This window comes from Micropterus dolomieu, linkage group LG08 (genome assembly GCF_021292245.1).
Source record: "Micropterus dolomieu isolate WLL.071019.BEF.003 ecotype Adirondacks linkage group LG08, ASM2129224v1, whole genome shotgun sequence".
Lineage (NCBI taxonomy): Eukaryota > Metazoa > Chordata > Actinopteri > Centrarchiformes > Centrarchidae > Micropterus > Micropterus dolomieu.
The window spans coordinates 25920266-25942157 of NC_060157.1; the positions used below are offsets into that span (position 1 = coordinate 25920266).

General features: G+C 39.8%; 1 protein-coding gene across 1 annotated transcript; it reads left to right on the forward strand.

Annotated features, from left to right (window-relative positions):
• The first annotated feature begins 2901 nt into the window (after positions 1-2901).
• On the forward strand, positions 2902-15987 carry slco4a1 (solute carrier organic anion transporter family, member 4A1). Its single transcript, XM_046056594.1, has 11 exons — positions 2902-3765; positions 4980-5070; positions 6855-6976; positions 7134-7245; positions 8501-8655; positions 9529-9799; positions 10458-10620; positions 11828-12003; positions 13460-13524; positions 13626-13774; positions 14327-15987. The coding sequence occupies exons 1-11, from the start codon at positions 2919-2921 to the stop codon at positions 14495-14497; spliced, it is 2322 nt and encodes a 773-aa protein (XP_045912550.1). The 5' UTR covers positions 2902-2918; the 3' UTR covers positions 14498-15987.
• The last annotated feature ends 5905 nt before the right edge of the window (positions 15988-21892 follow it).

Consider the following 21892-nt stretch of genomic DNA (forward strand, 5'->3'; position numbering starts at 1 on the left):
CTGTTGATTATCCTAAATGGGAATGGAGGTAGGAGGCTAAATAGATTATATTTATAATGTTATTTTATTTTTGTATATTTAGAGTTTTGTGTTTGTGATGAAGTTATACAAATATTTATAGCCAATTATCATCTATTAATAGTTGTTGCCATTTATTATTATTTAATAATTTTAACTTTTCCAGACGTGTCATTCAGTTCAAATCTTGTATTCGGTTTGTAATGTCATGTACATTACAGTGTTGCTATGAGCCATAGCAGCAAAAAAGCAAGGAGGTTTCTTTGTCTGTTTTAAGAGTTTTCAGAAGTTGTCATGGAGTTTAAATAATTCCTCTTCATTCTGTTTGAAAATGAAATATTTATGTACAGCAGTAGGTAACCAGTTACATCAAGTGTTGAGTTTCTGTGCTTTAGCTCAGCATGTGTTTATCAGATGACATGTTTACTTGTAATTCATTTTATGAGGAAATGAGTCAGTGATGGAAGTACTCTTCTTCCCTTTTTCTACTTTTTTCAAGTTATTGACATTGTTACAGCTCATTATGCACAGTCCTTTACTTAGATAGATTGTTAAGGTCAGGTTATGTGAGGCAAACATTTGCACAGGTCAGCAGTATTGTAGTTAAAATATAACAGAGTACTTCACACGTAACATCCACTGACTGTTTTCAAGAAATTTAGCTGACATCATCAATAGTAAATTTTGAAGTTAGGGATTTCCCTAAAGCTAGATAGTTAAGTGACATTATCCTACACAATTATTCATTTGAAATAATGTTAAAATCAAAAGGCTAATTAATGCAGGTGTACAACTACATTGATAAACCAACTTGCTTTTGAATTTCATTGTGTGTGTAGGTGATCAAACAATATAGTTTCGCTCCAGTGGGAGGCAGCAAAGCACCATTGCAGTATCAGTTACTGCTCTAGGTGGATTATGTGGACTGGGAGAACTCCCCTCCTTACAGCCTGTGTGCAGGGACACATTGGTGGCGTGTGACTGCGCTGATCTTCTGCCTCAGTGCTGGGATAAAGAGGCTTTGAGAGACGGTCTTATGAACTAGCATTTATATTTCTCTCTGACTCTCCATCCTTACGGTATTCTGTATCTCCAAGTCTGTCTTGAATGTCACCAGACCTGTTGATTATCCTAAGTGGGAATGGAGGTAGGAGGCTAAATAGATTATACTTACAATTTGATTTATTTTTGTATATTTAGAGTTTTGTGTTTGTGATGAATATTTATAGCCAGTTATCATCTATTAACAGGTGTTGCCAGTTAATATTATTTAATTTTATTAACTTTTCCAGAGGTGTTATTCAGTTAAAATCTTCATGTACATTACAGTGTTGCTATGAGCCATATAGCAGCAAATAAGCAATGAAGTTTTAAGAGTTTTCAGAAGTTGTCATGGAGTTTAAATAATTCCTCTTCATTCTGTTTGAAAATGAAATACTTATGTACAGTAGGTAACCAGTTACATCAACTGTTGAGCTGCTGTGCTTTTGCTCGGGATGTGTTTATCAGCTAACATGTTTACTTGTATTTCATTTTATGAGGACATGAGTCAGTGATGGAACTACTCTTCTTCCCTTTTCTACTTCTTTTGTTATTGACATTGTTACAGCTCATTATGCACAGTCCTTCTCTTACATTACATTTACATTTACTCATTTGGCACACGATTTTATCCAGACTTACATTTTAGGAACAACATACAAGCATCAACAGAGCATCAAATACAGCACGAGATCTACAACTGACAATACATACTACTAAGAGCAGCAATAAATACTAGTAAGAGATAATAGCACATATCACATCAATGTGCTAAATACCTAGGGAAAGAAGTAAGAATTAACAAAAAAGTGCAATCAATACAAGATAATTGTAAGGGGATGGAAGAAGCAGAGCACAGGAAGTGCATGTACTTCACATTCATTCTTTCTCACATACACACACTTGTGTATGAGCAACACATTGTCTCATCCTTAGGTAAGGATTTTCTGTTGTGCTGTTGAGGAGAGGTTACTGTAGGTAAATGATCCAGCGTCTGCATCAGCATCTCCATACTGTAAGCAGATGTCAGCAGAATAATGAACTGTTTTAAATTTTAAGTAGACAAATTGTAAATGACTCTCAAGCTATATCAATTTTACATCACGCTTTATTCTGCAATGATGACTCAATATGCATTTATAAAGTGGTCTTCAGTTATTATTGTATGTGTTTTGAAGTGGGTATGTGGATGTTATGTCTCAAATTGTGCTATTTAGTCAAAATATTTTGCTAGATCTGCGCAGTTTGTGTTAATGAAAGCTGTGATCTGTATTTCTGCTTACTGGAGCAGAGAGTGCTTCTAATGGTTCATTACCTCTGTGTGTTATTTGAGGTTTTATAGGTTGTGTGCAACTACTGATAATAATTTCCTTGTAGATTGACATCACAGGATGCTGAAGCTGAATCTATTGCCTCAGCTCCTCTGTTGTGGAACGCACAGGATTTAATAACCATGTCCCTGACATCCACATGGGGCCCAAAAGTCATCCATTCAGATTTATGTGTCATTCATTCATGCAACTATTAAATTAATTATTAATACAGACTGGTTCATATTCTCTTTCTCTTTGCTTTCTGTAGGACATGAAGGAGACAACCATGTGCGAATAAGCAAAGAAGAGCACCTGAAGAGCCTTAACAAATATTCATCACTGTGGATACATGGAGTATGCAATACAAGCCAAGAATAGATAACTTCAGACACAAGCCTGACAGAGCCTTGACCACAACAAATTAATTTTGATCTTTAGCTGATTCACATTTCCTTTTTCTACGCTGTGGTTGTGAACCTATAACTCTATCCCCAAATCAAAGATCTCCCACATCGACCCTCCTTCACAGTGCCCCTCAGAGGGGAGATGCCAGTCTTGCTTAATGCTGACGCCTCCTTTAGCTCCAAGCAGGAGCTCCTGGACTTGCAGGACTGCCCTCTTGGTGGAGGTCCCTCTCTGGACACCCCCAGCCCCGTGGACTCCCAGACAGGCAGCCCAATAGGCTCAGGCCCAGGAAGTCCTGGGAGCCCTGGCGCTGATGGCCCTATTCTGTCCCACATTTTCACTGGGGCTTCCACACTACCAGGGCAGCTATGTGGGGTGGAAACCAGACCACATGCAGAGACTCCCATGAAGTTAAAACTGATTTCCGCTGACTCGGGTCAGTTATGTGGCTGGGGGGCTCTGACCCCCAAAGCTATCCAAGTTTTCAACACCCCTCGTTGGGTCCTGTTCTTCCTTTGCGTGGCCTCTTTCCTCCAGGGGATGATAATCAACGGCTTCATTAACACAGTGGTCACCTCCATTGAGAGGCGTTTCGACCTGCGCAGCTACCAGGCTGGCCTTATCGCCAGCTCCTACGACATCGCTGCCTGCGTCTGCCTGGCTTTTGTCAGCTACTTCGGCGGGACAGGACACAAGCCTCGCTGGCTGGGATGGGGGGTGCTGATCATGGCCCTTGGTTCTCTGGTGTTTGCCATGCCTCACTTTACCACACCCCCCTACCAGGTCAGTCTGCCTGAGCGAACAGGAATGTGCTCTGCCAACCGTACCAGCCCGTGCCAGGACAAGGAGGGTGGAGGATTGTCCAGCTATCGTTTTGTGTTCATGCTGGGCCAGTTTCTACATGGTGTGGGTGCTACGCCTCTCTACACATTAGGAGTCACATACCTCGATGAGAACGTCAAATCCAACTATGCCCCAGTTTATATTGGTGAGTCATATCAGTAATTAATTTAGTGCAACATGTTTTAGGGATTTTTCTTTTGTTTATTTTGAAGTCAAACAGTCACATTACCTCACTTCTTACCATTGTTAGCACACTGCTGAGACACTAAAAATGGTTTAGGTCATGAAGTAAAAAGGCTAAAGGCCAGAGTTGTGTGGACATAAAGAGGAGAGCAAGTATCTGTTCCATCTCACCTCATATTAGCAGCAGGGCTAGACGTGGAAGCACAGATTTTTCTGTCTCTTAATGTTAATTACTTTGATTGTGCTTTGATTGCATAGAATAAGCTACCCACTTAGACTTGACCCATAAGTATAAATCACACTTAATGACAATACATGTGTAAATATCAGGCCTTGGAAAATTTCCCACCTGCATCTTTTTGCTGTAATTGCATGTCTTTTGCAGATACAGGCTTAAATATGTCGGCTGTTTGCATGAATGTGAACGTAGATTTTTGTCTGAACATCAGCATACAAATGCCCACACCTCTGTCATGTCTGTAAGTTGACACATTGAATGCAATCTAACAATACTGGTTGTCTTACCAGCTGTCTCCAATTTGCATGACACTATTTCCTCTTCCCTCATATTTTAATTGTTTCTTTATATGTTGTGAATTAGTTGAAGTGTGCAACTGCTGTGATTCTTTCTCTCTAGCATCAAAATAGTCCTCCTAATGGCCCTAATGGTAAAAACTTCAGTTAGCAGCGAACATCAAGGAGAAATCACAGAATTGTTGTTGCCTCTATCACTGGGAATGAAAGAGCTAATTGGGTGGAAATAACCAAATGTGCCTTGCACTCACTCACACATACACAGGCGTACAGTCGGTGAAGCTGTTATTCCGACCATCTCAGACTCCTTTCCCCACCTATTATTCATTCATTCATATTCATTCAGTATTCACTCCTGACATCTATAGTACCCTAAATTGTGTCTTGTCCCCATTGCCCATTTCAAATAACAGCAGAGCACAGCATAACCTGCTTAAGGGAATGCTCTCATCAAAACACACAAACTTCAAGCTCCATTTTTCTTATGAAACATTAACTTTGTGGACACAGACCACAGTAAAGAACAATGGGGCCTTTTTAACGTGTAGGACAGGAAGCGGTAAGTAGGAAACAGGAAGTTGACAATCACTGTACTGACACACCCATGGCCTGGCTCAGTGTCTGTGGTCTCTCTCTCCCCAGGGATCTTCTACACAGCGGCCATTGTGGGTCCTGCAGCAGGCTACCTGCTGGGAGGATACTTCCTCAAGATTTACACCGAGATCCACCTGACGTGAGTCTGCTTTGGATGTCAGAATAGACTACAGTATAATAGAGTACAACAGACTAGAAATTTCACACCACAGTGTTGGGGTTTTCAACATATGGTCAGGTTTGGTTATTAGCTGAATATCAAATATATTCTAGAAATGTTAATAGTATGTATTAATATTCAAAATTATTAATTATAGTGAATAAATATGGGATACCACCCTGGAATCAGGGACCAATTAACAAATATGAGCCAAATATCAAAAGAGGGTTTGTCCACCTATAGATGGCAAACAGAGAAGGGTGAGTACGTACACTGGCCATGGTAACCAACTCTTACTGCAACATTATGATCACAGGCAACGACTTCTTAAAATTTTAGGATTTATTCAACTCAATCATAGATCAATGATCAACAACTATTCTAAGCAAAATTAAATAAAGCCAATAAAACAAATCATACAAAAACGTACAACAAACTAGCAAGCGTGTGTGTGTGAGTGAGAGACAAAGGCGGGGGAGAGACTAAGACAGGGATGTATACATATACATATGTGGTATATGTGTATACAATATACCACAACCTATCCTACAGCCACCAGCAGTGAACGTTCATTCAGCAGCGTTTGCTGGTTTTAGATTAGATAGAATGTGCAATTGTATCTGTTTTCAGACAACAGAAGCCAACACCAAAAATCCTAATTACTTTTGCAAACACTCAGCTACAACTTTATCAATGAGAGGTCGGCTACGTGTATGATAAAATTTCAGTGGGCAAGTGCGTGCGTGTGATTGGATGAGGTAGTACCCATAGAGTCCAGTAGAGGGCGGAGCCTGTGTGAACTTGCATTCAGCAACCATGTTTGCAACCTTGGCTTGATAAAAATACTGATATGTTTTCACACAGTAATTAGGAACAAAGCAGTTGCGGCCCAGCGGTGGTACCGGACACAAACAATGTGCATAGCAATAAAACAAGACACGGCGGTCTTTAAAAATCCCTTGGAGTTTCTTAACAGAAATTCACCACATGAAGCTTGTATCAGTAAATTACAATAACAAACTTATAGAACTATCTGCTGCCCAGACATACTAAAGCCTCTTTTGGTAGCTAGTAGATGCGTCCTTTTCCAGAGAAGTTCTCTCTGCTCGGTTCTGCCGGTAGTTTCAACGGCACAGCTGATTCTTCGGCAGCAGCAACAGGAATCAGTGAAGTCGACGTAGGTTGAGAAGGTAGAACACGGAGGTGATCTTCTCAGTTAAGCACGGAGTTTATCCGTCTATTTCTGCAGGCATGAAACGTTATCTTGTGTATAACGGTTTCCTTAGGGATCCAAAATTGTGCTGGTAACACAAAGAAAAATAATAGAGGTAAAAAAAGAAGAAAACAGAGTAGCTCGTCCAGCGAGTAAAGTCTGTATTCAGGAACAAAGATAGTTCAGCGCTGAGAAAGTTGTGCCTCCTATCACAGCTTGCACAGTTGTGGAAAAGACAATGTGCTGGCTGTGCTCTGGTCTACTTAGACCGGGGCGACCTGCAAGATTACAAGCGCAGCCAATAGTGGCTTTGCTTTTAGGTCTGACTCACTATTTTCGTACTATTTTACAGGGCTTTGTTTGAAATAACTCCAATTCAGGATTTTGGGAATTCAACAGGCTGGGGTCAGGCTTGTTGGATGTCACAAGGCCCATTCTTCATTCTTCTACCAGACTGTGAGGCCGCACAACAGGATGTAGTGGGCCATCATTTAAAGGTCACAATCAGTAAATTTCAAGTCACTTATACGATGTGTGTGTGTTGTCACAGCACAGAGTTGACTCCAGAGAACCCTCTGTGGGTCGGGGCTTGGTGGATCGGCTTCCTGGCAGGAGGAGCAGCAGCTCTACTAATAGCATTCCCCATCCTGGGCTACCCACGACAGCTCCCGGGTACCGCTCCTGTCCACTGTTCACATACACACAGTCTCTCTCTTGCATGAAGTAAAGAAGCTAAAGATCACATTTTAATTTTAAATAGAGGTAGAAATTGGAATGAGAATGGAACTCACAGTCTCACTTAACTCCTCCTCCACCTTCTTTCCCACAGGCTCTCAGGAGTATGTGGCCATGCGGGTGTCTGAGGCCCACCAGCTTAAGGACGGAAGCCATAACACAGCCTCAGACCCTCAGTTTGGCAAATCGGTCAAAGACATGCCAAGGTAATGAACTGAATAAGTGCATGATTTAGTGATCTTGTCAGAGACCTGGATTCTTCCTGGATAGTTTTAACAGAAACTTGTGTGTGTGTCACCTGTTTTAAGGTAAAAAGCTTAGCTTAGTTTATGGCCGTTTAATGAATATTGCAAACATTTCTCAGGTTCTATGATCAACACGTTGGTGATCCATTTGATGTGTGCTTAGAGCTTCAGTTTTTGACTTGGTGATAGCTGATAGAGGTGCAGACTGATTACTTAGGAAAGAAAATGCATCAAGTTGTTATGCTTGTAATAAGAAAAATGAGTGCAGAGTCCTTTTTCATGATCCTCTGTAGCGGATGAGTATCTACTAATTGACATAGTTTCATATGAGTGAAGCCTTGCCTGTATACACTGCAGTTTTTTAGTAACACAAGACACCTGACAGCGTCTGGTATATAATGACAATAACAGCAGGAAGTTCTCAAACACAGTTACAGTTAATTTCTCCAACTTTGTGTAGTACACGTTAGCATTGTCACTGCTAGTAGCTACCATTTGTCACTGGAATTCCCTGTTATTATGCCAGAGCCAACAGATGCCTATCAATATGAGACCTGCAGCAAAGAAGGAAATGCGAGGATGAGTGCCTAATACAAATGTACCTCTAAAAAGTAACAGCTGGTGAGTAACCCTTTAGTAGTAAACGGGTTCCAGCAAGTTGCTCCATTTCTAAATACTAAAAATGTCGATAGATAAACTTGCTTGGCATCGTGGCGATGTGTTTTATGTCTCCTTGCTCGACTGTTTGTAAACTGGAAACCTGTCTGTTATGAATGAATTAAGTATGCAGACAGGCAACAATTGCTCTTTTCTGAAAACTTACTAAAGCATTCATTCCATCAACAGATGCAAATATGATGGAAATAAATTCCCAGACAAGCTCTGTTTAGGCAGGCATGTTCTGACTGCAGGGCTTTACAGATAAGAAGCAGCCCTGCGTCCTTTCAGTCCACAGCTTTGTTTACTTTGACCTCAGCAACCAGTGTGATGTCATCTCTGTAGCACTGGGGATTACAGCGACAGAGTAAGGTGGTAATCATGGCATATGATGTAACATGACAGAATATCTTTGGGTCTCGTACAGCATTTATCTGTATTAGGAATGTCTCCAGGCTGTCGAGATTAGAGCGGGCTGGTTTAATTAAAAAGGAAGCTAAAGTTTATTCAGTTAGTTGCACACACTGTCACCCCTTAATTAATTTTTTTCTCTCTCCAGGTCTGTGCTGCTCCTCTTAAAGAATCCCACCTTCCTGTTCCTGTGCTTGGCTGGGGCAACTGAGGCCACCCTCATCGCCGGCATGTCCACGTTTGGTCCAAAGTTCTTGGAGTCACAGTTCAGTCTCAGTGCATCAGAGGCTGCCACATGGTTTGGTGAGTGACTAATAAAACCCAAATGGTTGATAAAATATATATCCTGTATAGCCCTTTATTTCTCATCCTTGGTTTTAACTGTAAACTGCCATGACATATCTCAGCTATTCTGAACTGTTCCTTTGGAGACATTAAATATCTATACATCTATCCAACACCTTATTTCCATTGACCTTGTACTTATTCCAGCAACAAAGAAGCCCTTCTTCGTGAAAGGTTATCATTTACCTCCACTAGTAGTAGGAATATGTTGGGGAGTATGGGTTGATATCTTTATTCCCAGAATGCTTTTCAGCAATTTCTGGCAAATAAACAGTTGTTGTATTCAGCTGTGGGTTTTTGGTCAAATAAAAACTAGTGATAGCGGGATCAAAATAGCCACTTGTGTCTTATGCAGTCAATTATGTGTAGATTCACTGAATTTACTGAATGTCATTCTAAATGGCAGCATCTAACAAAATATACAATTTTAATAATTCTGAGAGACGAACATTTAATTAGACTTACAGACATGGCAATGTTTCATGAGAGACAGTATCTTATGTGCAATGTGGAAATTTTGCCACCGGGTGCGGAGCTGCAGGAAAGCTAATGAAGTGTCCAGAATGAAAAGAGGTCATTAAATTTATTATAAATGAACCTTAGATTGCAAGTGGAGATTTTGACCTGATGTTGGTGCTTGAAGAAAGGTCAGGGTTTACAAAAGACATTAGGATTCATCCTTTGGAGGTCATAAATATTCACAGCAAATTCCATTAAAATCTGGCCACTTCAAGACTTCCTATCTCTATTTGTTTTAACGTGCAATTTTCTTTTAGGGCTTTAAAATGGAACTGCTGCAGAACTGCACAAATATTTGTCTCTCCCTTGCAGGGTACATGGTGGTACCAGCAGGAGGTGGTGGCACCTTCCTGGGCGGCTACATCGTGAAGAGACTGAACCTGCGCTGTCGAGGTATCATCCGTTTCTGCATGATGTGTGCGATGGTCAGTCTGCTCGCCATCTTCATCTTTCTCATTCACTGCCCCAACGTCCCCATGGCTGGTGTCACAGCACCATACCAGTCTGGTCTGATGGAGAAACAGCAAATGGACCAGTACAAACACCTGTATAACAAGCCCAGCAAGCTGCGCCTTAGAAACAGGTGAGCAGTCTTTATTTTAGCACCTGATTTGGCTTTAGTCTTTTGACAAAATGTGTATTAGTTTTAGTCACGTGTTGTTAATTTAACTGTTGTTGGTTTTAGCTTTAGTCTCATTTTCCCTATGAATACTGTTCATTGTCAGGGTTTAGCTTGAGACGAGCAGAAAATATGCAATAATATTATTTTATCTAATTGCTGGGGGAAGATTTAAGTATTTGACCACCAACATTTTCAGCAGCATATAAAGACAAAAGAAATCTAACTGAAGCTTTAATGTAACCCACAGCTTTATAAGAGCTTTATAATGTTATATTAGTTTTAGCATCAACATTAGCTTACCCTTTTATTAATGTCAGTGTGCAGGCCTGCATGTTTTAGCGGTTTGTCACAGCTGTTTTGTTACCACTTCTTGTCTAATTTTCACTGGGATTGTAGATAATTTAGTCCATTTTAGGCAGTTTGTGCAGCGTAATCATACAGACTTAGGAAAACATTTATTATGTATGAGAAATCATGAGCAAGCAAATTCATGCCGACTAATAACTACTCTGCCCTCTCTACCCTTTGTATTCTGTGTCTGTGTCTGTTTCCCTTTCCTTCTGGGTCTCCCTTCATCTGTCCCTGTCATTTATGTCCCTCCTTTCCCTCATGTCTGCAGCTCTTCTTTAGAGAAGGACCTGACAGTGGGCTGTAATGAAGGCTGTAATTGTGTCAGAGAGCTCTACAACCCTGTGTGTGGGGCAGACGGTGTGATGTATTACTCCCCATGCCATGCTGGCTGCAGCTCCATTAACCACACCGACCACACCACAGGCAAACAGGTACAGGCCTTGCATTTTACTCTGACTAGATAGATTAGACTTGATTTCAAGACATGTTGTTAACTTCCCAGCAGTAGTGCATTCGAATGAAATCAATGCATTTAGTCATGTACATTAATAGTGTTAGTAGAAACTGCTACATTTTGGGCAGAGGCACGCGTTGCATCACAGGCTTAGTAAGCCAACCATTTCAAACGAATCAATTGTTCTTTCCAAATGATAAATGGACATATTACAGCAAAGACACAAACAACCTCGCTCCATCTGCAACAAGGAAGTTAAAAGGACCATGCCTTCTGTGATGCCCACGATAACTTTAGGTGAGGGATTTGGCTATAAAGTTGCTATGCTACCGTCCTCTATAATAGGAAGGCAGGACGGTGAGACCAACAGTGCACATAAGTCAGTCACTGCCTTAGCTGATGTCAGGGCTCTAAGATGACAAGACCATTGCCATCCATTCACCACTGCAGCTTCTCAGTAGGCAAGCGAGCACAGAACTGGCAGACGGCCTGAGGAGTAAGCACTAGCCCGGGGGTGGATATCCAAGGGGAGGGTAGCCAATCCAGCAGCTGGTACACAGATGGACTGCTAGACTTCCTTGCTTGTGTGCTGAAGAAAAAAAGGGAGCTGGGCTTATGTTAATATGCAGTAATACTGCAGGAGTGGACCTGAGGGGGACCAGGGCAGGGCACAGTGGTGTGAAAGAATATCTTTACAACTGAGCACTGGGGATAATCCCTATAGGTCAGCTCTGCTCACTTACTTTTGCCGTTTTCACTGTTTTCAGTCCAAAAACAGCTGTTTTCTGTGTGTCAAAATCTGTCTCGTGATATATATCAAACGATTTGTATGATATATTGGATTGGATTTATTTGGATTTGATGTATTTGCTCAATACAAAGAGAAAGAGCCCACTTACAGCCCTGTATGATGTTCTGTTCTCAAGTTGTGGGCCAGTAAAGCATGGGAGTGCTTTTGGTCACAGGAATATTGATCAATATTCACATTTTTTATCACTATTTCATTGTTTTGGAAGCTTTATGTTATTTGGAATGTGGTTGTATGGACAGAAATAGTAATCCCAATAAGGGTAAGCATAGAAACAGTAAATATGGCTAAAACATGAAGCCTATGCAAAACAGTATTGGTTCAGTATGTTGTATGCTACAATATACGGTATGTTGATGTGTATGTATGTTTTTAGGTGTACTCTGGATGTAGCTGTGTAGTGGTTAATGTCTCCCGGGGTGAGGAGGGCTTCGCTCTGGCAGGGAAGTGTGGTAACGCCTGCAACCACATGCCAGCATTCCTCTTCTTCCTCTTCATCATCATCTCCTTCACCTTTCTATGTAGCATCCCAGCACTTACCGCCACACTCAGGTGGGTGGCCACAGTGAAACCTTAAAAAACAAAAATGCTTGTACTGATTCTGGTTGTAGCTAGCACTGGTAAGTTTGTTCATTAAACTGGCAAATAGAAGAGAGAAAAATACTTCTACTCTGTGTATTACTCTTACTCAGTGGGACAAAGATTATTCATTAAACTACTTTTTTGTTTTATGACATATAACCAGCTGGTAACTGTCTTTAAAAAATGAACCTGCCCTCGCTTTGATCCCTGGCCAGTGCAGTGTTTTCTACTTACTTCAATATAATGATGATGGCCCAGTGCTAGAGTTATATTATAGTTAAATTACAGCACAATAAAAATAAGAATACATAAAAAATAAGTCCTCTCATTAAAGACTTCACTGTGCAGAATAATGTATGTGCAGAGTGTGAGACTAGAAGGCTGTTTCCACATGTTCTTTCTCTGAGCTCACATCAAATCTCAGTTTTTTCATTAAGGAAGAAGGGGTAGAATTTTCCACGAGGTAATTTGACTTTTTATTGAGAAAATAATACCATAAACAAATTATTATTTAAAGCAGACATAACACATAGCAGTTATATTTATATTATTTATATGTAGTGGCTAAAGATTGCTGCTTGAGAGTGACATCTTTTTAAAGGTAACACACTCACAGCTTGGTATCTTGTCTGTCATGTGAAATTGTAATGATCCTTTCATGATTATGAATTTTTTTGCAATTATAACTAATAATGACAATGAATGAATATTTTAAAATCAAACACTAGTTATGGTACATATTTTAAGATTAAAGCAGCTATAATCATTATTGTATATTAACAATAGATCACATCACTAACTGTATGTAGAAGGGGCCGCTCATAATGATGAGTCCTCATCCCACTCTGCAGTTCCCATCAGCTCTATGTATCTTTTTAGCCCCTTGCAGCTCATTGTTTTGGTTCCTGGCCTACTGTTTTGATTCAGTCTCTGCGATCTCATCTACTTAGCACCAAACAGCAGCCAGACAAAGTAAGCAACTAGCTAGTGAACATAGTGGAGTATTTAGTAGCTAAAATGCCAGATTTGTCCCTCAGGAGCTAGTGGAGACTAAACAGTTCTAAAAAGGAACACAAATAAATTCTAATGTTGCTCTGTTTAATGTTTACAGTTTAATGTTCTTAGTAGAAGTGAAGAGTTGCAGTAATGTTATCTACTCTGAAATAGTGATTGAAATCTTTGATGCTCTCTCCAACTAGTTGTAGATGAATGAAAAATGTCATTGCATGCTCTAAAAGGGGCATACATCAGTCACCTACTCTGCTTTAGCTCAGTGAAGATGACAGATAGATGGATTGTAAGGGCAAGCTGTTGTGCAGAGAAACAGACAAAACAAATGCAGCAAAAGGAGATAAAGAAAGTGTATCATAATGAAGTTTGAGATCCAGTATGCCTACACTAATGTCTGTGTAACTGTGCTGTGTAGATGTGTGCCAGACAGCCAGAGATCCTTTGGACTCGGCATCCAGTGGATTGTGGTGCGAACATTTGGTAGGTCCACTATATTCTTTAATTAAGTTTACTTTTTACTCTTAATTCTCTCTACACAGACGCCATGATCTTATCCAATCTGCGTTGTTGTTACCCCACAGGTGGTATCCCAGGACCCATAGCATTTGGCTCTGTGATTGACATATCCTGCTTACTGTGGCAGGATCAGTGTGGTGAGCAGGGCTCCTGCTACCTATATCATAACTCAGCCATGAGCCAATACACACTTGTAGCTGGCATCATCTATAAGGTAACATCCTACACACACAGCAACATGCCATTTACTGTAGTTTTAGATTCAACCTTTAGAATCAAATTTCTTGGATTTGAAAAATTGCGCTTGTGAGTTGAGGTGTCTCTGCTCGAATCTTACCTGATTTTTAGCCTTATTATTTTCTTTGGACCCTCATCTTTACTGCAACTGCAGCACCCTCTCCCTTTTTTGTTTGATTCATACACAAAGAGACATATAGAAATTACACATTTCAAGTGTCTGGCTGGTAGGTGGCACTGTGACCAGGAGACGGCCACCTTTTCTCCTTCTCCAGTCTCCATGCTAGGCTAAGCTAATCACCTGCTGGCTCTGGCTTCTTACTTAAAGCACAGACATGAGAGGCATATTGATCTTCTAATCTCTTGGCAATAAAAGCAAATCAGTGTATTTCCTAAATTGTCAAACTAGTCTTTTAAGATGAAATGTTTCAATATACAGCTTTTGATACTTTGATACAAAGGCATCTGCTGTAGGCCTGTTCTGTGCACCATTTATCTGTAATTTTGACTTTGTCCTCTTTTTTTTCAGGTTTTGGGGACAATCTTTTTCCTGTTAGCCAGCATCCTGTACCAGCCTCCTCCTGAGTCACCTCAAAGCAGCTGTGAGAGCACCGACCATGGAGTAGGAGACATGAGCGATCTGCCTATCAAAGACCTGCCTGAAGATGGTGTTATAGTCAACCTACATGCCAGGTTATGACATCAGAGACCTCCCGATCGCTGAGTCTCTGTCTCACTGTGTGTGTGTGTGTGTGTGTGTGTGTGTGTGTGTGTGTGCACGCGCGCGTGTGTCTATAGGTGCGGCTTAATGCAGAGTGTGTGAGCGTGTGTTTGGGTGGTGATGGGGGGCTGCCTCTCTATGGCAACAGCCTTCTCTCAGCCATAATGACACCACCCCCAACATACACATGCGTGCATGCAAACACGTGCACACAAATGGAAAAAATTAAAAAAGACACACAAACTCAAACAGCTGCCTTCATGCACATCTCCACACACACAAACACAGACAACTTTCTGTAGTACCTGATGACTTCTAACATGCTGCTTTGACTGCATGTGTGTATCTAATTGTATGATTGACAGGACGGTGCCTCGCAAGTTTTTATGTACCAGGAGGCATTTGTACTCATAAGTATGTTAAATCAGTTCAAATTACTTTAAGTCTTTAAGGATTTAAGTCTGATGATATTTCTGTTTCATAATCATTGTCCTTTAATGAAACTTCTGAGACCTCCAGTATGTGGTGTATATTATATGCCATATGTATGAAGCATTTATGATGTGGAAAAGGCATTATATATCCATCCTCTTCTTGTTCTTTACCCATTTCTGGAAGATTACACTGTTTTTCTTCTACACCGATAAGGCCATGGTCTTATATACTGTATAAGATCTCAAGGCCAGTCACAATGAAGCCAAATCACTTTTTGTGTCGTATTTTAAGCCAAGAGTATCTAAAGGCACTTATATTAATATAAGAGGAACATTGACTATTGGTCACAATAGAGCAGCACAATATATTTTCACGCATGTGTATTTTTTATAGCTACTTCGACACATGTACATGAGATTTATGATCAGTCATTGGCTTTTATTTAAAAGTAGTAATACAGAGAAAAAGAAAACACACACAAACACACACACACACACACACACATATACATATATATATATATATAGATGCTCCTCTTTGATAGAAATTGCATAGCTGCACTTTAAAAAAACAACAAAAGCACTGGGAAGCTTGGAAAATATGTGCTATATGTGACACAATAAAGGCCTCATCACACCAGCATTTAAAATGGCAAATCTTTGCTACTGAATCAATTATTGGACTATGTAATCGCTGCAATCAGTTTGTTCAGTTTGTGATGTAAATCTGTGCACATTTTTCACGTGATTTTGCTGCATGGCCAATTCGAGCTGTCTCTATAGTGCTGACCTGATAGAAAGGAGAAAATCCAAAATGGTGTAAGCTATAGTAGCTGTGTGGCACCATCAAGTTTTATAGAGACACAATGTGAAACCAAAACTTTCAGCTCATGTTCTAGAAATAAGACAGTCTCATTCAAAATCCCAATTACAAACAACAAACAATTAACATAATTAACAAAAAACGTCATGTGGTTTACTTATGTTTATACAAAGAGTGTAAGCTACTTTAATAAACAAACTAATGTTGCTGTTTTTGTTTTGACTGCTTTTGAGGTACATAATTTCCCGTAAGCCCTAAACCATCATGGCTCATCATGAGTCCACAGGTGAGTTGAGGGGCCGTGGCTAGTTCAGTGTGGAATTGTCTAAAAATATGAAAAGGAAACCCAGGACCACAGCTAACAAATCTATGATGATTTCTACATTTTGGCCTCTCCAGCAGGGATCTTTGTTCCCAGGTCAATATTCTGTTAACACGCATCAACCCTTGTTTTATTGGAACAAGGCTTCAAAGCAAAGCTCTAAATATAAACACCACAAAACAAATGGTTATCATTTGATTTGATTTGAAGCTTTTTTTTTAAATATATCTGTTGAGCTGTTGAGTCTGGGTGGTTCTGTGGATAACATTTTAGGGCATATTTTCACCTTTTTGGTGATTCCATGACTCCAACCACTCCAAGTGTTGGCCTATTATATTGAGAGCCATAGGGCAGTGCTGGGAAACAGAAAACCCATAATAGCATATTATTCATATTATGTTAGCATACACAGTGTCATATCAAGCGATGTCAGAGCTGTGGGACATCTTTTTCAGGTTCCCATTACATGCCATGTAAATCTGGAGAACATAGGAACGGCCCCCTCCAGCTCGCTGTTTCATCAAAGGTCAGCATTGTCTAGATGGCAAACTATTGCTAAATGATGCAAATTTGTCAAAGTTCACCAAATTTGGAACTGGCCACAAGAAATTGGACAGATTTACCTCACCGCTGTGCGCAAATCCAGTGATCACAGCCATTCCATAGAGAGTGACCACAAATTATGGTCATTTAAAATACTGGTGTGGCTGAGGGATATTCTGAGAAGTAGCTTTTAAGTTGGAACTGTCAAGGATGACGCACAACTGGCACAACATGCAGTATAACAAATCGTCATGTTATCGCAGTACTGTCCACAAATGTGCCAAAGCAACTTTGCCTAACGACTCTTGTGATCATTGACCTTATTTATGCAATTGATTTATTTATATTTCAGCACTATTTTTTTTCATTCACTTTGTGATGATAAGGAATGCTGCTCTGGCTCTTCTTCTGCCGTCCTTTGTCCACAAAAATTCCTCCTGTTGTCTTTATTGTTTATGTGATTGTAAAACACAAGTTGACAACCTACTGTATGTTGCCTGTATTGTTGTCATGTACTGTGCTCGTGTAAGAACTGACCATAACATGCTCTGACTAATGAAGATGAGTTTGATCTCCATGTGAATGTGTAAATGCAGTCCTCCAACTGTGCTTTTCAATCAACCACTCTGTAAAATTATTTTTATTCTTTTTTATTTTGTTTTTGGTACAGTGTGTTTTTTAAAAAGGGACTTGAAATCAATGATCTTTTTACGGAATGATTCAAAGATGTCAAGTGTTTTGTAATTACAAAAGCTGAACAGCAGATCCTGTTTTGTCTCAAATTGTTTTTATTGTGTGTTTTTCGTGTGTGTGTGTGTGTGTGTGTGTGTGTGTGTGTGTGTGTGTGTGTGTGTGTCTCTTCCTGAGAACAGAAAAGAACAAATAACGTGATATAACGTGATGCAGGAAAAACAACAAACAAAACCCAAGCATTGTTCAAGACCACAAAATGTATTTACAATTTTTGGGTTATTTCCTTCCTTCTTAATCAAGTCAAGTGTCATAAAAAGCTGATACAGAATAAATAAACAACATTGTCATACAATTTTGGAAATAGTTTTAAGAGCTAATATTTAGGGGGAATTTAAAGGGAAAATCAGGGTTGAAAAGGGTACTTTAAACCTGTTTAAACTGGATGCAATATTCTATACTTTATACTGTCAGTAATTTCTCCCTCCCTCCACTGTTCAGTTGCCTGGATCACTGATCACTTGTGCTTCAACTTTATATCATGTCATTATTAGATTGATGTTATTGATGCATCAATGTCTTAGCAGCATCTTCATATTGTAGCTGGTATATACAATTAGCTAGTTCAGGGTTTCCAGTTGTTCCCATGGATCACAGGATAAATGTGGAGGGTTGTGAGATGTGGTAGGATGTGGTGAAATTGCAAACAATTGATAGAAATCTGACACATGACAAGGTACCCTAACTAGACACTGCTTTGTTGTGAGGGGTCACAAGCCAAAAAGGTAAAAACAAAACAAACTGGTTTAATCTTTAACAAGGCACTGTGTTTTATACACTTCTGTAAAATTTTAATCTGAAGAGTAACCAGTAACTTTGTATATCAGATAATATATGTCACTACAAATGATGTCAGATAATGGAGTAAAAAAAAGTGCTATAATTCCCTCTGAAATGTATAGTGGGAAGTAGCATAAAATGGAAAATACTCACCTAAAAGTTGTACATAAGTACAGTACTTTAGTAAATGTATTTATTCATCTTACAACAGTGGTCATTTACAAAGGACAAATATGAAATATGAATATATGAAATATGAAAAGCACAGACTGTGATTGCTGATATTAGCCATGCATGAGTAAATGCATGTTCACCTTCATAATCATACAAGATTATAAGAAAGAGATTGAATAGAGATATGGTGGTCAATATCTTCAAAGAAATTTTTCTTCAGGACAGTTAAAAGTGTATTGATTTGAAGACAATACTGAAGGTCCTGATGGTTCACTTTTATATAAGTCACTCTTTGTCATCACATATAATTTAGTCCAGTTGTTGTCAGAGTCCAATCCTAACCCCTAGGTGGTAGTAAGTCACAATGTTTCAGCAGCCACCGCCCTATCAGTGTATAGATGTTTGCGAATACTTTTGTGCTGAAAAGGAAGGACAAGGGTGTCACTTTGTTTTGAAAAGTAGTAGGGACATAAAGGCTCAGATTAGGAATGTAATGATACACTTAGCTCACAAGATGTAGGGATGCACCATACTGGTGTCACAAGAACGAGATGTGATGATAAATTAACAGTATTTAATAGAAATCATCAATGCTGAAATATATGAGTTGGATGAGTCTGGATGTCCTCTCCCAGAAGTTAGAGCATTAAACACTTAATTTCCTGCATTCTGGCGACATTCTCTGTTCTGCTTTTCGTACTCAATTTATGATGGAAATTCAGTTGACAGGTGACATTTCAAAATCTATAAGTATTCAAGTACAGTTACTCATAATCTAATGCAATGCAGCTCTCAGGCATTGAAAGGGATCCAGTCGGCATTGTATCACTACACATGATTGGTTACAGTCCCTGTCCTTTGCACCAGAAAGCTGGATGCCAACTGAGCTCAAAGATCTACAGCAGTAAATGCAGCACACACATTAATGCAGAAGTCTTATTAACCCAAAATAATCTGATATAATAGTTCCACAAGGACAGAGAACATATTACTGTACAATGAGTACTTTAACTTTGATCCTCATAAGTGAAAAGCCACAGCCGCATGCTAGTATTTCCGCTTTCATTGTGGGATCTCTGTATGAAAGCGGTTGTGTTTTGAATTCATGAGTTCAAGCGAGCATGCGTACGAGCACACACCTGGTTGCAATGTTAAACCCGCACTGCTAGTGGCCGCTGGAAACTACATAATGCCCCTTTAAGATACAGTGGAACTGAGAAGTTAAAGGAAATGTGTAAGATAAAATAAGGTTTTTATGAAGCTGTTATATAACATTAACTCTAAAAACATCTCAAACCACTTAGGTTCCAATTCAAGAAGAATGATCATCCAGCTCAGGATGGAAATGATATTCCATCACACCGATCATTAGAACACATTTTATTGTGGACAACTAGTCCAAACCTGGCCATATTGTGTATTAAGTGCTGTGGGAGCAGGGCTAAAAAGAAGACTATTAAGTATGAAAGTGTGTTGAAAATGTAAAAAAATAAAACTTACTGTTTTAATGTAATGTTACTTGTATTGATAGTCTATCAATACCACTATCAATACTTTTTTTATTATTTGGTGGAAAGACAGACCTAACGGCAGTTGGTGGTGTTCAAAAAACTCGAAGGTACTGCAGTGAACGTTTCGTTCATTTGAACTCATCTTTTATATGACTCGGGAGTAATGAGTAGTGTCAGTGTCATGCCAAGCCCCCTCAGTTGAATTATGTGTTCAGTTTCCTTTTCTGTTACCACTTCCTGTTTTGTTGTAGTTACTCATCTTGGCTGCGTCCAAAAAGTCTTTTTGGCTTAGGAAGGTTCCTAACTGAGTGAAGTGAACCGGAAGTATTTCAGTGGCAGCCATGATAAGAGCTGGTCAATTCTCTAAAAGCTAAGGAAAGGAGTCTCAATGCTTCCTTTCATATCTCCTTTAGCATAGGGTACATTGGACCATCCTTCACGAAAGGAAAGGAGAGAACGCCGTCCCACAATTCCTTGCGTCAGCAACATTTAAAGTGACGCATGTTCTCAAACTCAAACTATAAGAAACTACAATGACCAATAAAGGGCGTCAATCTCCATGTAAGTTACCATTGGCTATGAAGCCTTGTCTCTCTCATGCAACTTGGTAATATGCATATGTTTTGATATGTCAACAATAATTGAAATCCATACGCGAGCTATGAATGTTACCCTTGTAAAATGTGTGTGTGTAGGCTCACGTTAAATGCTCAGTTTGGATTAGTTATTTTTGGCCAATGTATTCGCAGCCTTCGGAAAATCATTCATTAATTTTACTTCAGTCACAGATGCTGAGTCAAGTTGGACAAAATGTTCAGTGGCAAGAAAAATTCTGCCAAATTAGGCTGGGAGTAAGTATAACAACAACAACAACAACAACTGTGGGTTAAACGTTGTTATTATAACTTGTGCTGGCAATTAAAGGTAATTCTGACCTACAGGCAGGTGGTGAAGGATATTGGGCTGGAGGGCCAGGTGACTGCCCTGCAGGCGTCCAAGAAGTGGGACAACCTAAAAACAAAGTACAAAGTGAAGCAAATCATATGGCTGGGCACTGTGGTGAACTAATGTAGTGTTTGTGGAGATTATGTATAAAACAGGCTTGCAAAATATTTTATATGGAAATGTCAAATGTGTAGATAGCTACTTAATATACACATTGGCTAGTAACAGTTAGGCTATTCCATTATTGGTTACTATGCATTCTCCCACTACTGCCTTTTCAATAACATTTTGTTCTCCATTGTGTTAAGGAGTTGAAGAATCCCCCCATGGGTATAGGCATAGACGGAGGTGAGGCAGCAGCAGCTACCTGGCCATGGTTTGATGCCATGCATGAGGCACTTGGGGAAAGCCATCTATTCAGCCTCCCACCCTTGTTGCCTCACGCTCAGGGTCAGACTGTGGCCAGACTGCTGCTGAAGCCTCATCCTCCAAGGCTGGTCAGGCCTCTGGGATTACATCTGAGAGTGAGGAGGAAGAGACCCTACAGTCTACAAGCTCACAAAATCCACCTACCAAAAGACGAAAGCGGGGTGAGGGAATGTTGGCCTTCTTGAGACAACAGGCTGAGAAGGAAGCAAGAGATGCTGCTCTCTATGAGCAAAATGAGCGATTTCTCTCATTATTTGCTGAACTAGTAAAGAAAAAAATAAAGGATATGATGTGCTCATTTAATGAATTATCAGTCCCTCCAGGATCTTGCATTTTAAGACATTTATGGTGAAAATAGTAAATTTAAGCAAATAATGCAGAAATTCCACTACTTTCCATTTCATTTTTAATTGTGTTAATAACAGAACATGGCAAGTTGCAATTGTGCTGATTCCTTGAATTTGTGTGACTGTGTGAAAATCCCAAATACTGAAGGGACTGATCTCGAACGCTTTTCATTTGCTGAATGAATGGAATAGTGTTCAACACATTGCTTCAATACACAAACAAAAATCCTAGCTCACTTGTGCCCACCTGTGACCGAGCTGTCCCTGATCACTGCCTACCTTGCTCCATCTTCCCACCTCTTACAAGATGGCCATT

Bases quoted from the DNA above. Each gene is read 5' to 3' on its own strand.
- slco4a1 (XM_046056594.1), top strand. From the start codon at position 2,919: ATGCCAGTCTTGCTTAATGCTGACGCCTCCTTTAGCTCCAAGCAGGAG. The intron at 3,766-4,979 runs GTGAGTCATATC...CTCTCTCCCCAG, and splicing joins CTATGCCCCAGTTTATATTG to GGATCTTCTACACAGCGGCC. The intron at 10,621-11,827 runs GTACAGGCCTTG...GTATGTTTTTAG, and splicing joins ACCACACCACAGGCAAACAG to GTGTACTCTGGATGTAGCTG.